This window comes from Liolophura sinensis, chromosome 8, assembly GCF_032854445.1.
Source record: "Liolophura sinensis isolate JHLJ2023 chromosome 8, CUHK_Ljap_v2, whole genome shotgun sequence".
Lineage (NCBI taxonomy): Eukaryota > Metazoa > Mollusca > Polyplacophora > Chitonida > Chitonidae > Liolophura > Liolophura sinensis.
This window is the reverse complement of record NC_088302.1, coordinates 54,618,272-54,633,851: the sequence shown is the minus strand read 5'-3', so window position 1 is coordinate 54,633,851 and position 15,580 is coordinate 54,618,272. Positions and strand designations below refer to the sequence as shown.

General features: G+C 39.0%; 1 protein-coding gene across 1 annotated transcript in view; it reads left to right on the top strand.

The window, feature by feature from the left end:
* LOC135473688 (uncharacterized) overlaps positions 1–9,645 on the top strand; it is a 56,719-nt gene extending 47,074 nt beyond the window's left edge. Inside the window, exons 10-11 of the mRNA XM_064753554.1 lie at positions 486–612; positions 2,795–9,645. Coding sequence (XP_064609624.1) covers positions 486–612; positions 2,795–2,851 — 184 coding nt within the window. The 3' untranslated portion in view covers positions 2,852–9,645. The remainder of the gene's footprint in view (positions 1–485; positions 613–2,794) is intronic.
* The last annotated feature ends 5,935 nt before the right edge of the window (positions 9,646–15,580 follow it).

Sequence of the window (15,580 nt, the reverse complement as noted above, 5' to 3'; positions counted from 1 at the left end):
GCTGCTGTCAGATATCTGACCAGGAATTGCTTATGTCATTCATTCAGGGTTACTGTGAACTGGACAGAAAGTGGGACTTCAGATCAGACCGTATCAAAATGTTATTGACGTGGACAAGACCATGCCGGTTTTTTTATGAATGGAGCAGGGTAATCCGTTAGGCTTCAGCCTATGTATGGCATAAATATATAATGTTATTTGTGGTGCCCAGACATAGTTGTCTGGGCCGTGTGATTCTCATCACCTGGGAGCTATACCTCACCAAGCAAAACCTGGTTATTGACAAAAATGGTCATACATTTTGGTCATACATTTTGGTCATATATTTTGGGATTTTTTTTTTCTCAAATCTAATAATACAAGCGGAATATTCTTAAGTCTGCCAGGATGGATCTACAGAGGAAATTATTACTTTAGTTTCCTACATTAGTATTTTGTAGTAATTTGTATTGGATGTAAACCTGTGTGTGTGTTGTCATCACCAGGAAGGGGGACCTGTTAGTAGAAGTGAATGGGAGGGAGATGAAGGACATGTCTCTGCTGGATGCCTATCAGCTGTTCAGAACGCTGACCCCAGGGGAGGTCAGGATTGTCATACAGAGATACAAACAGGTAAATCCATATCCTTACTACTGGCAGGGTCCCTGACTGATTGCTTAGTTGTAAGTTGTCTCTAAGACATGCACCATTTTGTTTTCACTATTATAATCATTGTCCCACAGTTGCTTCCATCAAGTCTGTGTGTGGATGGCTGTTGATTTATCCCTCTGCGCTGTGACTTCCCACCATAATGCTGGCTGCCGTTGCACATGTGATATATTCTTGTTGTATTTGTAAATCAGTCAAATAAATGAATAAATGACAACTATCAGCTTGGCCAGTAATGGAGTATTTATGATTTGTTTGCATTTGTTTGGTATAGAAGCACAGCTGAAGATCTTGTTTAACCTATAGAACTATATTTTATATCTATTTCTTCATTTACGCTTTTCATTCAAACACGAAACAGGCAATAGACTTATCACTTATGCTATAGTATTCTGTGATGATCAGATGCTCTCAACAGTTTGTCAAGTGTTAAGCTATAAACCATGTATACGTGTTTGCATGTTTTCAGTCTGGCACCATGCAGTTTGCTTCCTTGCATCACTGATTCTTCCCAACAGAAAAGCGCCCACAGCTTTTCAGTTCTGATGTGTAGTTTGTTATGTTCTGTTTGCTTGTTATGACCTTTGTTTGCTTTGTAACCATCACTTCCTTGCTTTAGGAAATGACCCACCTCTGACAGACAACCGGCTCCACGATTAATTTCGAAGGTTTGAATGTGTTTTTGGCATTCTGGGTGGTAGGGTATTCTAAACCTCAGATTTTGGATCTGAAATATGTGGTACTAATGACAGGAAGGATTGGTTACTATAAGGGAAGGTTGATAAATGCATTTGCAGCAGTGGGTTTGAGAAAGCTGACTGTCAATGTAGCATGTGCACTTGTCTGTTGCATGTGCACTTATCTGTTGCATGTGCACTTACCTGATGAAGAAATAGGTTTAGTGATCTGTCCTCGTGTGGAAAGTGGTCGGTGAAGGGAGAGGAGGATGTTGTGGGCAGTGGACAGGGGAAACAACTTCATACCCTGATACCTTAATAATTGTGACACTTTGTAAGTCTTGCATTTAGCGTAATATTTGCTGATTGCCTTTGTTAGACCACAGTTGTCTACCCTTACATTAGAAACCTGAAAGTTAAAACTGTTCTTTCATATGGAAAATGCATACTTCAGCAAAAGTATATATCTGTATGTTCTTAAAAATATGGTGAATAAGTAATCAGTCAACCATTAAATCAATCAAAGTCAGATTGATCAGGCTGTAAAGAAAATCATGCTTGAGTAGGCTGGTCATTGATCAGTGGCTTAACTCACCCGGTTGAGTTTGGCTCTAGTTGACTTGGCTAACAATTGATTTTTTTTTTTTTTTTTTTTTTTTTTTTGATTGGTGTTTTACGCCGTACTCAAGAATATTTCACTTATACGACGGCGGCCAGCATTATGGTGGGTGGAAACCGGGCACAGCCCGGGGGAAACCCATGACCATCCGCAGGTTGCTGACAGACCTTCCCACTTACGGCCGGAGAGGAAGTCAGCATGAGCTGGACTTGAACTCACAGCGATCGCATTGGTGAGAGGCTCCTGGGTCATTACGCTGCGCTAGCGCGCTAACCGACTGAGCCACGGAGGCCCCGCTAACAATTGAAGTCCAAAGACTAAATAAATGACCATGGTAGATTTTTGCACAGCCCAGGTTTTCTGTTTGCTCAGTCCATAAACTTGACCATAACCTTGGTGAAATATTCTTACAGTATGCATTATAACACCAATCAAACAAGTAAAGAGATAAATAAATATCTCCTTGTTAGATTTGAGTTTGTAGTTGTTTATTTTAGTGGATGTTCTGGTGAAGGCCATGCTGTTGAGTACTGGATATAGTTTACTGCTGCTGTTTCTGTATAATTATCATGTTGGACAGGATCATTTTGTGTTGCTATTTGACATTGGTTTGGTAAAAATTGACAGTTTTTCTTTAAAGTCTAATTTTGAAATGTGGTATGTTTATACAACTGAAATATTAAGACATGATGAACATGTACTCAAGACTGCCATGTGAGTGTTGAAAGCTTGGGCACTGTATATAGCTGTGTATATATATTGCATCTTTACACTGTAACTCTGTTTAATTATTAACGGAACACAGTTTAATATTATAACTTTACTCTAACATTGCTGTTTTTCTTTCTAGGATGGAGACACCATTCACGAAGATGTCACAAAAACTGATACAGGAGCAACAAACTGAGTTTCATGATGCCATATGACCTGAAGTCTCATCATGCTGGGATAGGGTATGAAGTGGTCTCATAATAACGTCTGACCTGAGGTCTCATGATGCCGTGATGGGATCTGACCTGAAGTCTCATCATGCTGGGATAGGGTATGAAGTGGTCTCATAATAACGTCTGACCTGAGGTCTCATGATGCCGTGATGGGATCTGACCTGAAGTCTCATCATGCTGGGATAGGGTATGAAGTGGTCTCATAATAACGTCTGACCTGAGGTCTCATGATGCCGTGATGGGATCTGACCTGAAGTCTCATCATGCTGGGATAGGGTATGAAGTGGTCTCATAATAACGTCTGACCTGAGGTCTCATGATGCCGTGATGGGATCTGACCTGAAGTCTCATCATGCTGGGATAGGGTATGAAGTGGTCTCATAATAACATCTGACCTGAGGTCTCATGATGCCGTGATGGGATCTGACCTGAAGTCTCATCATGCTGGGATAGGGTATGAAGTGGTCTCATAATAACATCTGACCTGAGGTCTCATGATGCCGTGATGGGATCTGACCTGAAGTCTCATCATGCTGGGATAGGGTATGAAGTGGTCTCATAATAACGTCTGACCTGAGGTCTCATGATGCCGTGATGGGATCTGACCTGAAGTCTCATCATGCTGGGATAGGGTATGAAGTGGTCTCATAATAACGTCTGACCTGAGGTCTCATGATGCCGTGATGGGATCTGACCTGAAGTCTCATCATGCTGGGATAGGGTATGAAGTGGGTCTCATAATAACGTCTGACCTGAGGTCTCATGATGCCGTGATGGGATCTGACCTGAAGTCTCATCATGCTGGGATAGGGTATGAAGTGGTCTCATAATAACGTCTGACCTGAGGTCTCATGATGCCATGATGGGATCTGACCTGAAGTCTCATCATGCTGGGATAGGGTATGAAGTGGTCTCATAATAACATCTGACCTGAGGTCTCATGATGCCATGATGGGATCTGACCTGAAGTCACATGATGCTGGGATAGGGTATAAAGTGAGTCGCGTATCACAGAGTTTGGTTGATGCTCTGTTGTTAACTTCTGGTGAGATGAGTTCCTGAAGACATCGTTAAAACTTCAGAATACTGAGAACAACATGAGGTGCCAAACCTTCTCATTGTTGTCAGAGAGACAACTTCTCTGAGAAAGAACAAAGCAAATCTGTGTCCTCTGAAAAACTGTTTGAAAACAAGTTGATCATAAATCCTGATGCAGCAAACCCATAAATTCTGCTGGAAAACTGCTGATGACTTAAGTGGACTTGGTAGATGATAAGGCACAATAACTTGAGTGTACTTTATACTGGTATGTTTGTAAGAAATCACACTATCTGGAGTGTACTTTATATTGTTATGTTTGTAAGAAATCACATTATCTGGAGTGTACTTTATACTAGTATGTTGGTAAGAAATCACACTGTCTGGAGTGTACTTTATACTGGTATGTTTGTAAGAAATCACACTATCTGGAGTGTACTTTATACTAGTATGTTGGTAAGAAATCACACTATCTGGAGTGTACTTTATACTGGTATGTTTGTAAGAAATCACACTATCTGGAGTGTACTTTATACTGGTATGTTTGTAAGAAATCACACTATCTGGAGTGTAATTAATATGTTTATGACAAGACATGGTGGCTTTATATGTTTGTGGGAAATAGCACTAGTCGGAAAGTACTTGATATGTTATGTCAAACTTTGATGTGAAAGTTATTTGCATGTATTTATGAAGGCATTTCACTTGTATTCTTTTAATTTAAAATTTTTTGAAAAGTTGATTTTAAATTCAGTTTCTCACCTATTAATTGCAAGGTTTGTAATTGAAATCTAGGTGACAGGAATGTTTGGGTTTTTTTTCCTGAGTGGGATTTCAGTTCTTACACTGGTCATGAAGACTTCATATTGTTTTGGTCAGCCATAACGGAGTTACCATTCTCTATATGGGTATGGAAAACATCTGCCTGTATGGCGTTACTCTCACGGGTGTGTATATGGTCACCATAGTAACTATGGTGAAAGTTTACATTTTTGACTCCAGCTTTCCTGGCAACTGCTGTTGTTCATTGAGACACTTTTTGTAGATACATGTAAAATATTGTTAGTTACATGTACGTGTAAAAGTCAGTTATGTTAATACATGTATTTCTGATGAACTGTTTTGTGGAGCTTAAGTTGCCCATAATCTTGCTATAAGTGTCACTTTTGTCTCGCTTAAGTTGCCCGTAATCTTGCTATAAGTGTCAGTTTTCACTAGCTTAAACTGCCCATAGTCTTAGTATAAGTGTCATTTTTGTCTCGCTTAAGTTGCCCTTAATATTGCTATAAGTGTCAGTTTTGACTAGCTTCAGCTGCCCATAGTCTTAGTATAAGTGTCACTTTTGTCTCGCTTAAGTTGCCCCTAATCTTGCTATAAGTGTCAGTTTTGACTAGCTTCAGCTGCCCATAATCTTAGTATAAGTGTCATTTTTGTCTTGCTTAAGCTGCCCGTAATATTGCTATAACGTGTCAGTTTTGACTAGCTTCAGCTGCCCATAATCTTAGTATAAGTGTCATTTTTGTCTTGCTTAAGCTGCCCGTAATATTGCTATAAGTGTCAGTTTTGACTAGCTTCAGCTGCCCATAATCTTAGTATAAGTGTCAGTTTTGTCTTGCTTAAACTGCCCATAACCTTACTATAACGTGTCATTTTTGTCTAGCTTAAGCGGCCCAAAATCTTACTATTGGTGACCTCTGCTTTGCTTAATGAAAAATCTAGGCAAATTTTGAAGTAGTGTTTTAACAGTGTATACATTTACAAGCACTGCTCATCATTTTATTTACAATGTCACTAGTTTTTTTGTTTGTTTGTTGAGTGTGATGCTTCCATAGTACTGATTGTTTTAGCTTTAAGACTGTCTCAGCTTTAAGAGTGTCAGCTTTAAGACTGTACCAGCTTATGGTACTTGTTTATATGTATTGAAATGTACATGTGTATATGTGTAAATAGAGTAATTTCATTTAAATATCCTCTCAATTTTATTGGCTGTTATGAACAATAATAGAAAGGACTCATGTATTTGATGGTGCTTCTGCATTTGTGTAATTACTCTGATAATCAGATATTTTTTTCATTCATGAACAAATCAATCTGCTGAAATCTGCAATGAATGTAGAACATGTGGGCCAGTATATACATTCAGCTTTGTCATCAGCTTTATCAGAAGGCCAGTACATACATTCAACTTTGTCACCAGCTTTGTCAGCTGGAACTATAGTGAGCCATCCCTGTATGAACTGTTCTTCATCCCACATGGTCATTTTTTGTTGTGTAACACTGGAATCTTCTGAATCACGGCAATCTACTGGAGCACGAGTTACACATGTTGCTAGAAGAGACATTAGGCTTTATTGTAAGAATTCCAAGAAAAGTAATCCTTTATTTTTGGAAGTAGAATAGTAAATTCCACAAAAAGTAAGGCTTTATTTTTAGAAATAGCAGAGTTTATTCCAAAAAAAAATGGGGTATTATTTTTGAAAGATTAGAGAATGTGGACAGCTTAATTGCAAAGAAAGTTAGGTTTTTAAATATTTACAGTTTAACTTTTAAATTTGATTAAATAATAAGTGGAATTAATTACCAGAAATTTAAGCTTTAATTCAAGTAAAGGTAGAGTTGATTCCAAAAGATGAGTAATTCCACAAATATGTTGCTGCCAAGGGTAAAGTCAATTCCAATGAGAAGCAATAGGTGTTGCCAAGGGTAAAGTGAATTCCAATGAGAGGCAATAGGTTAGCTTTATTCTAAGAATAGTGAAAACTTCATTGATAAGTACGGCTTGCCAGATAGTTATTGGTACTGGTTGAAGTTTTTCCATTTTTCATCACAAATTGTTGCGTTAATGCAGTTGTGTACTTGGCAGTTTACCACATTTGTTTTGGTGGCTCTAATGTTTGCCTTCTAATGCTCATGAAGATTTTTCATGCTGTGGTAAATATGCTTTTTCATAATATTTCACAAGGAGCTCACAATGTGTGTACATGAGGCCTTAGAATAAGTTTTGTTGCTTTTGTGAATAAATTTTAACATATTGACTGACCAGATTTTAGATTTTAAACTGGTGTTCAATGACTACAATGTTCTCTCACAGCAAAAGCTTCCATCATGAAGAAATTTGATCAGTTACTTTCTAGTTTTGGTGTCTCGTGTTTTCATAAATTAAGAAAACCTTTAAATGCAATTTAAGCAACTTAATCATTTGATTATTTAAATAAATGTGTATTATCAGAGTGGAGAGAATAAAGCTCTGAAGTCTACCTAAATGATATTTTACACCCTTAAGTGTTCAGGAGTTGGAAGGGTGTATGTACCATGATAAACCCTGTCCATATTAACCCCAGGTTGGATAACCGCCCAGGGTGGATACCCCCTCCCCCCAGGGTGGATAATGTTAAGCTTCACACACCTTTAATATGTGTGTGAGTAGAATATATGTTACCTTAGCAGCATTTAACAACTAGCTGTGGTTTAAGGCAAAATACTGAACTCATAAATAAATACAGATTTGGCAAAAACACAGCTTTAAGTCTACCCTTTTTCTGTTTTTGAGCAATTATGTATATTTCTTCACCATATTTTGTCTCTATGGGGACAAACACATGTTGAATTCATTCTTCTTGGAAGAAGTTATACATTTTTTTGAGGTCTTACAGATTTCATGATATTGATATACTGCCACTGGTATTGGTGCGTTTTAATAAAAGAAAAATATGCCCCTAAACTGCCTATGAATGAGACCATGTGGCTTTCAGTTTTAATTGGACTCGTCTTGTCATTTTTAAAGCCTTTGAATTTGGTGCATGGTGCTATTTGCATCTCTAGAAGCAATTAATATTTACACATTTTTGTAATGGAGTATCATAAGCTGTTATTTGAGATATAAAAAGTATCATGAACTTGTCAGTCAGAGATGTTGGAGTATCGGGTTATGTTTTTGTTGGAGTATCAGGCTATGGTTTTGTTGGAGTATCAGGCTATGTTTTTGTTGGAGTATCAGGCTATGTTTTTGTTGGAGTATCAGGCTATGTTTTTGTTGGAGTATCAGGCTATGGTTTTGTTGGAGTATCGGGTTATGATTTTGTTGGAGTATCGGTCTATGTTTTTGTTGGAGTATCAGGCTATGATTTTGAGGTTGAAAGTTGTTGTCCGTTGAGGATGTGATTTTGTGCTCTCCATTTTGGTGTTATTTTACATGTAGATGTATGATAATGCAGTTGTCATTTTGTTCATTCCTGTTGCTTACCTTTGTTTTTTGCCTAATGACTTGTCTGCTGTAACACCAAGACCTTGTTTAGTATTACTCAGTACTCATTATTTTAAGCTTTTGTTTAACAGACAGAAGCTTCCCTGTTTTTTTTAAAAACACTTGTGTGTAGTTTGACATCTTTATTAGGTGACCAAGTAAATAATGTGGAATTAACATTGTCAAGATTTTGTTTTCAAACTTTTATTAAGTATTTTATTGTTTCTTATCATTTAAATTTATTTTGTGATTGGTGTAACTAACTTCATTAAGCATTTTAGTTTTTTTGAAGTTAAAGGAGCCAAACATATTGGTCTGGCTTTGTATTAAGGTTGATTATTATACATGTGTTATAGCCCTGGTTTAGGAAAGCACTTTTTACATTATGTAAACCTGAAGGGTTTTCCATGTCAGGGGAAGCAGTATTGGTATAAGACTGTGTTCATATTACATGCATCAATTGACCAAAACCAGTGCTCCCATAGACTGTGTGTGCTTGTATATTGTCAGAGGTGTGACAGAATGGTACGTTGCTACCCTTCTTACACTATAAGCTTTGTTGCTACCTATATTACACCAGCATTAATCTTAATGATATGTTGCTACATGTATCCTTTTTATACTGCAAGATTTGTTCCTAAGTGTATTACACCAGCATTTATCTTAATGGTATGTTGCTACCCTTCTTATAGTACAAGATATGTTCCTACCTATATTACACCAGCATTTATCTTAATGGTATGTTGCTACCTTTCTTACACTACAAGATTTGTTGCTACCTATATTACACCAGCATTTATCCTAAATCACTTTATTTACATGTGAATGCCTCAGTATTATATTTATTTCTCAAACATAGAAGACCTAATGACGGCAACCATAAAATCGAACAGGATACCTTTTTGTCAATGCGTTAAACTGTATGTGATGTCATCGGCATAATACTGGTTTTTATTACTTTGTAAATATATTGATCAACATATTTTTATTGGTTGAGTTGTTTTTGTCACTGACCGAATGTGTTGTGTTGATTTGATATCCCCCACTGCTGGGTAATGATATATTTTTGTGTACATGGTTATCATGTGTTATAGTTTATGTGTACATTGCCTCATCAACTGTTTGTAAACTTTACTTTAGAAAACATGACTCTATACCTCAAATGAGGCTACGGGGATTTGTTTAGGCTTTCATCTAGCAGAAAGACAATTTCTTCAAAAACCTCATCTATTTTTTTGTACAGAATGTTATCCCTGAGACTATTTGATTTTTCTTTAGTAATGCTTGTTTAATAGATTGCTTTTGTGAACAACTGAAGTGTACCTTTGTGAACAACAGAACTGTACCTATGTGAACAACAGAAGTGTACCTGTACACACTTCTCATTACGTACTGATTTGCCAAATGCTAGTATGGGTGTGTTTAACTGCGCTAACTCTGTCATAAGCCCAACTTCTAATAACAGAAGAATAAAACCGACTGGTTCTTTGTGTCAGATCTAGTCTTTTCTCTTTTATTTTCCTAGAATTCTAACAGATTTTCAAGCGCAGAAAGATGACCCGTGTTGTGTGTACAGTACAAACTTTCAACATGAAACCAGATGGTGTAATTCATTTGTACATTATGCTTCATAGTGTTAAGAAATCTATTGTGTAATATATAAACGGATGTGAATTGGCACCAAAATAAATGTAATTATCCCTACTTTGGTCCAAGCCTAAACTCAGTGAAGTCAGTTGGAGTTTGTCAAATGGATACTGTGCATTGTGAGGCTTGAAGGTGGCAATGGAGCTGTTCATGGTGAAACTTGAACATAACAGTGGTCATAACATTGGCAGAACTTTGTCAGATAGCTTCTTTGTGTGATCAGGATTGAAGTTGACATTGAGGTTGATGACAGTGAGGGAACTTTGTCAGATAGCTTCTTTGTGTGATAAGGATTGAAGTTGACATTGAGGTTGATGACAATGAGGGAACTTTGTCAGATAGGCTCTTTGTGTGATGAGGATTGAAGTTGACATTGAGGTTGATGACAGTGAGGGAACTTTGTCAGATAGCTTCTTTGTGTGATGAGGCTTGAAGTTGACATTGAGGTTGATGACAGTGAAGGAATTTTGTCAGATAGGCTCTTTGTGTGATGAGGCTTAAAGTTGACATTGAGGTTGACAGTGAGTGAACTTTGTCAGATAGGCTCTTTGTGTGATGAAGATTGAAGTTGACAGTGAGGTTGATGACAGTGAGGGAACTTTGTCAGATAGGCTCTTTGTGTGATGAGGCTTGAAGTTGACATTGAGGTTGATGACAGTGAGGGAACTTTGTCAGATAGCTTCTTTGTGTGGTAAGGCTTGAAGTTGACATTGAGGTTGATGACAGTGAGGGAACTTTGTCAGATAGGCTCTTGTGTGGGGAGGCTTTAAGTTGACATTGAGGTTGATGTCAGTGAGGGAACTTTGTCAGATAAGCTCTTTGTGTGATGAGGATTGAAGTTGACATTGAGGTTGATGACAGTGAGGGAACTTTGTCGGATAGCTTCTTTGTGTGATGAGGCTTGAAGTTGACATTGAGGTTGATGACAGTGAGGGAACTTTGTCAGATAGGCTCTTGTGTGGTAAGGCTTTAAGTTGACATTGAGGTTGATGTCAGTGAGGGAACTTTGTCAGATAAGCTCTTTGTGGGATGAGGATTGAAGTTGACATTGAGGTTGATGACAGTGAGGGAACTTTGTCAGATAGCTTCTTTGTGTGATGAGGATTGAAGTTGATATTGAGGTTGATGACAGTGAGGGAACTTTGTCAGATAGCTTCTTTGTGTGGTGAGGATTGAAGTTGGCATTGAGGTTGATGACAGTGAGGGAACTTTGTCAGATAGCTTCTTTGTGTGGTGAGCCCTGAAGTTGATAATGAGGTTGATGGCAACGACAAAATTTTGGTAGACAGATATTGTGCATGGTAAGGCTTGAAGTTGACAGTAAGGTGGATGTAAATGACAGAGCTTTGTCAGGAAGATACTTTGCGTGGGGAGGCTTGAAGTTGACAGTAAAGTCGATGGCAATGACAGAACTTCGCCCAACAGGTACTGTGCATGGTGAGCCCTAACGCTGAGGGCAGCCAGGAAATTTGTGCTTTGTGTGGTGAGGTTTGGAGTTTGCAGTCAGGTCGATGGTAATGATAGAACTTTGTCAAATAAGTACTTCGTGTGGTAAGGTTTGGAGTTGCCAGTCAGGTCGATGGTGATGACGGAACTTTGTCAAATAAGTGCCTTGTGTGATGAGGTTTGGAGTTTGCAGTCAGGTCGATGGTGATGACGGGACTTTGTCAAATAAGTGCTTTGTGTGATGAGGATTGAAGTTGACATTGAGGTTGATGACAGTGAGGGAACTTTGTCAGATAGCTTTTTTGTGTGATGAGGCTTGAAGTTGACATTGAGGTTGATGGTGATGACGGGACTTTGTCAAATAAGTGCTTTGTGTGATGAGGTTTGGAGTTTGCAGTCAGGTTGATGGTGATGACGGAACTTTGTCAAATAAGTACTTCGTGTGGTGAGGTTTGGAGTTGGCAGTCAGGTCGATGGTGATGACGGAACTTTGTCAAATAAGTACTTCGTGTGGTAAGGCTTGGAGTTGGCAGTCGTGCCGATGGCGATGACGGAACTTTGTCAAATAAGTGCTTCATGTGGCGAGGATTTGAGTTGGCAGTCAGTTCCATGGCAATGACGGAACTTGGACAAATAAATACTTCGTGTCGTGAGGTTTTCATTTGGCAGTCCGGTCGATAGTAATGAGGGAACTTCGTCAAATAAGTACTTCGTGTAGTGAGGTTTTGAGTGCAGTCCGATCGATGGTAATGAGGGAACATACCGTGGTGAGGCTTGGTAGTACTGATGGTATTCTATTGCTCCAGTCCTAGAAGGTAGGTGCGTGGCATGTTGGGGTTTGACAGAGGTAACAAGGGCAGTAGAGTTGATTGTTCCAAGGAGTCTTGTTGTTCGTCTCGTGTATGCTGTGTGTATCCATGGTTACCTGATAATTTGTTTTTAATTTGTTAAAACGCCTTAAACATCAGTGCCAAGTAACGTCAACGTCCTTCTCTCCCTGATATATTTTGTCGTAACATCTTAGTAAATTTTAAAAAAGTGTTACATGGTGTTGTGGTTTAAGAGAAGAGTTGCAGGAAGGAGTATCTGTACATGATAGTTATCCTGCCTAAACATGCCCGCTGCCATCAGTGTGCTCATGGAGACACTGGACCTTAATTTCGCAGTGCTTGCACGAAATCTGAAACCTGTCTCTACATTGATTGTATTCATGATGTCTAGACAATTCATTGTCATGTATCTGGACCCCGCTCAAAAATGGAAGCAGCAGAGCCATGAAACGACTGGATTGCTATAAGTTGCAAAGTTTTCCATTTTCAGAAACTGGACATTGTAAGTTAGGTAAGGAAATGTTGAGCCCATGTTTCAGGACAAACAGGATAGACTCGTGAATGAGGCTCCTAAGAACTGTTTGCAAATCATTATGTCAACCACACATGAACTTTGACCCAAGACATAAAAATTTTCATTCTGATTTCGTTTTGCAGAGAGTGATTGAGAGCGAGGAAGATCGTGGTTATGGCCTCTGCTCATCAGGGTGTACCCTTCCCACAACTCCAGTCGTATTTAGCCGTATATAGACGACTGAAAAATACCACATACATCATGTTTCTGCTTCTTGCAGGGTTACGCAGATATATGGTGATCTAGAACTATCAGCAGGAATTACAGTGCCGTGTGTATGCATGTCACGGACCCGATACGATGTCATTGTCCATGTAATCTGTATGACACTTTATTATGAACTCAAAGCATAAATCAGTTCAGTCGTTATCTTGAATGCTGAATGGATTTGAACTCTCAAGATTCTTTTACTGCCAGGTTTTGTTTCGTTTTTTCAAATGTGTGACAGGAAGGTCCGTCTGCGGACATAAATCCACGGCAACTTCAGTGTTCCCGTGAGGAGAACCTCTGTATTCTCATGCATGCATGCACATGTATTTTTAAGTGCGTCGCTCGGGTATATATGGATATACAATGTATAAGCTATTATAATTATCTCACGGAATCAGATCGTAATGACGCTTTGTATGGAAATCATATGCAGAAAACAGAATAACATCTGGAATCAATCATGCAGACCGGCCATGCAACTGCAAGATCAGTTAATTGTCAAATCAATGTCTGCATGGTTACGATAGATATCCTGACCTCTGATCCAAAGGCAATCTCGGCTAAAATTGGTTAAGTAATAGAAATCATGCTTCCATTCAGAAACATTGCAAACTTCATTGGCTAGGGGGGAGTTGAGGGTGGGAGCGGCTTAAGTTCGGAAAGGTATATATGCAAGATCCTAGTATATATGCATGCATGCATGTCGTTTGAAATACAATTCTGGAAGCGGGTGCTGACCAAGTGGCTATTAAGTCACGTGTTCAATCAAATCAAAATGAAAAAATAAATAAGTAAATAGATGCCTTATCTAGTGTTAAAATAGTAAAATAATTAAATAAGATCTCACACAACATTTCCCATTCTGAGTTTTTCTAAAAGAAAAAGCCATAAACGGCCAAGTACTTGAGATAAAGGGACGTGTCAATACACAGGGCATCGGTATATGAACCTTCATTTCGATATCAAGGGTTGGAAGCTTATATACATGTACAAATGTAAGCCCTATACAACACTTCCACCCTATTATTGGTGCAAAACAATGCTGCATGTAAAGAAAAGAAATATATATATATAAAAAACACTTGCCAACAAGTTTTCACTCTTGTTTATTGTCTGACGTACATGCATCATAATGACATATGCCTGGCTGCCCATCGGCGACATAGGCAAGCCTATACATGCTTGGGTAGACACGGTTAAAAAAAAACATTCCAAATGAACGGCTAGTGCATGTGTTTTGTGAGCACCCGAACATACACACACACCTGCACGTTTGTGTGCAAACGTACACACACGCACAGCTGTACGTTTGTGAGCACCCGCAGATACACGCACAACTGTACGTTTATGGGCACCCGAACATACACGCACAGATGTAGGCTTGTGAGCACCCGTACATAGACGCGTAACTGTACGTTTGTGAGCACCCGCAAATACACGCATAACTGTACGTTTGTGAACACCCGTACATACACGCACAACTGTACGTTTGTGAACAGACCTACATACACGCACAACAGTACTTTGTTTGCAGACGTACATACACGGACAACTGTACGTTGTGAGCACCCGTACATACACGAACAACTGTACGTTTGCGAGCACCTGTACATACACGTACAACTGTACGTTTGTGAGCAAACGTACACACACGGGAACTGTACATTTGTGAGCGGCCGTACATACACGCACAGCTGTACGTTTGGGGGCACCCGCAAATACACGCACAACTGTACATTTGTGAACAGACGTGCATACACGCACAACTGTACGTTTACGAACAGACGTGCGTACACGCACAACTGTACCTTAATGAGCACCCGTACATACACGGACAGCTGTGCGTTTGTGTGGACCCGTACATACGTGCATAGCTGAAAGTTTGTGAGCACCCGTACATACACGTACAACTGTACGTTTGTGAGTACCCGTACAAATACGGACAACTGTACACGGGCATGTAATCACATCATACAGAGTGAGATTTAACAAACTGTGTCACACAGATTCAGTTAAGGGCGCGGAGGTGCAGATTTTTATCCTTTTTTTAAAACACAAGAATTATTTCTATTGATTATATCGTGTAAAAACTTTTAATCTTCAACGGTATATAAATTCCTCACGTTTTTGATTTAACATGATTTCTTTATTAACATGATTATTTTTCTTCCGGCTCTGACACAAACATCTAGGGAAAATGAGACACATTTGTTTAAGTTAATGACGTTGGAGAAAGAGTAGAGCAAAAACAGGTAAACTATATCAATTTATGGGTCACTATGCCCATCTATATACTAAAGCCCACATACACGTATTTGTATTTAATACTTGTTAATAAGCAAACCGGATAATCATCCTTATGTTACCCGGTGAAACACTTTTTGTTTTAAAAGACGAGGTAAACTAATTAGTTTACGTACGAGGTCGCTTGATATGCATGTAAACAAGCAGGTATGAGCCCTGTAGTATTGGAGTGCGCGCAGAGACAGACTCGAGCAACTCTATCGACTGTAACCAAATGCTCAATGGGACGAACGGTTTTGGGACGTATGTTTTGCGAGATTGTATGTATTCATCTACGACCTTCAAAGCCGCAGCACAAATAAAAATGGGCCTGGAATGTGTTGGCAGAAATATAAGCACACGTCTGACTGCAGTTGAACTGTCATCTGAGCCACTACACCTGAATGAGGTGTGCCCGTAA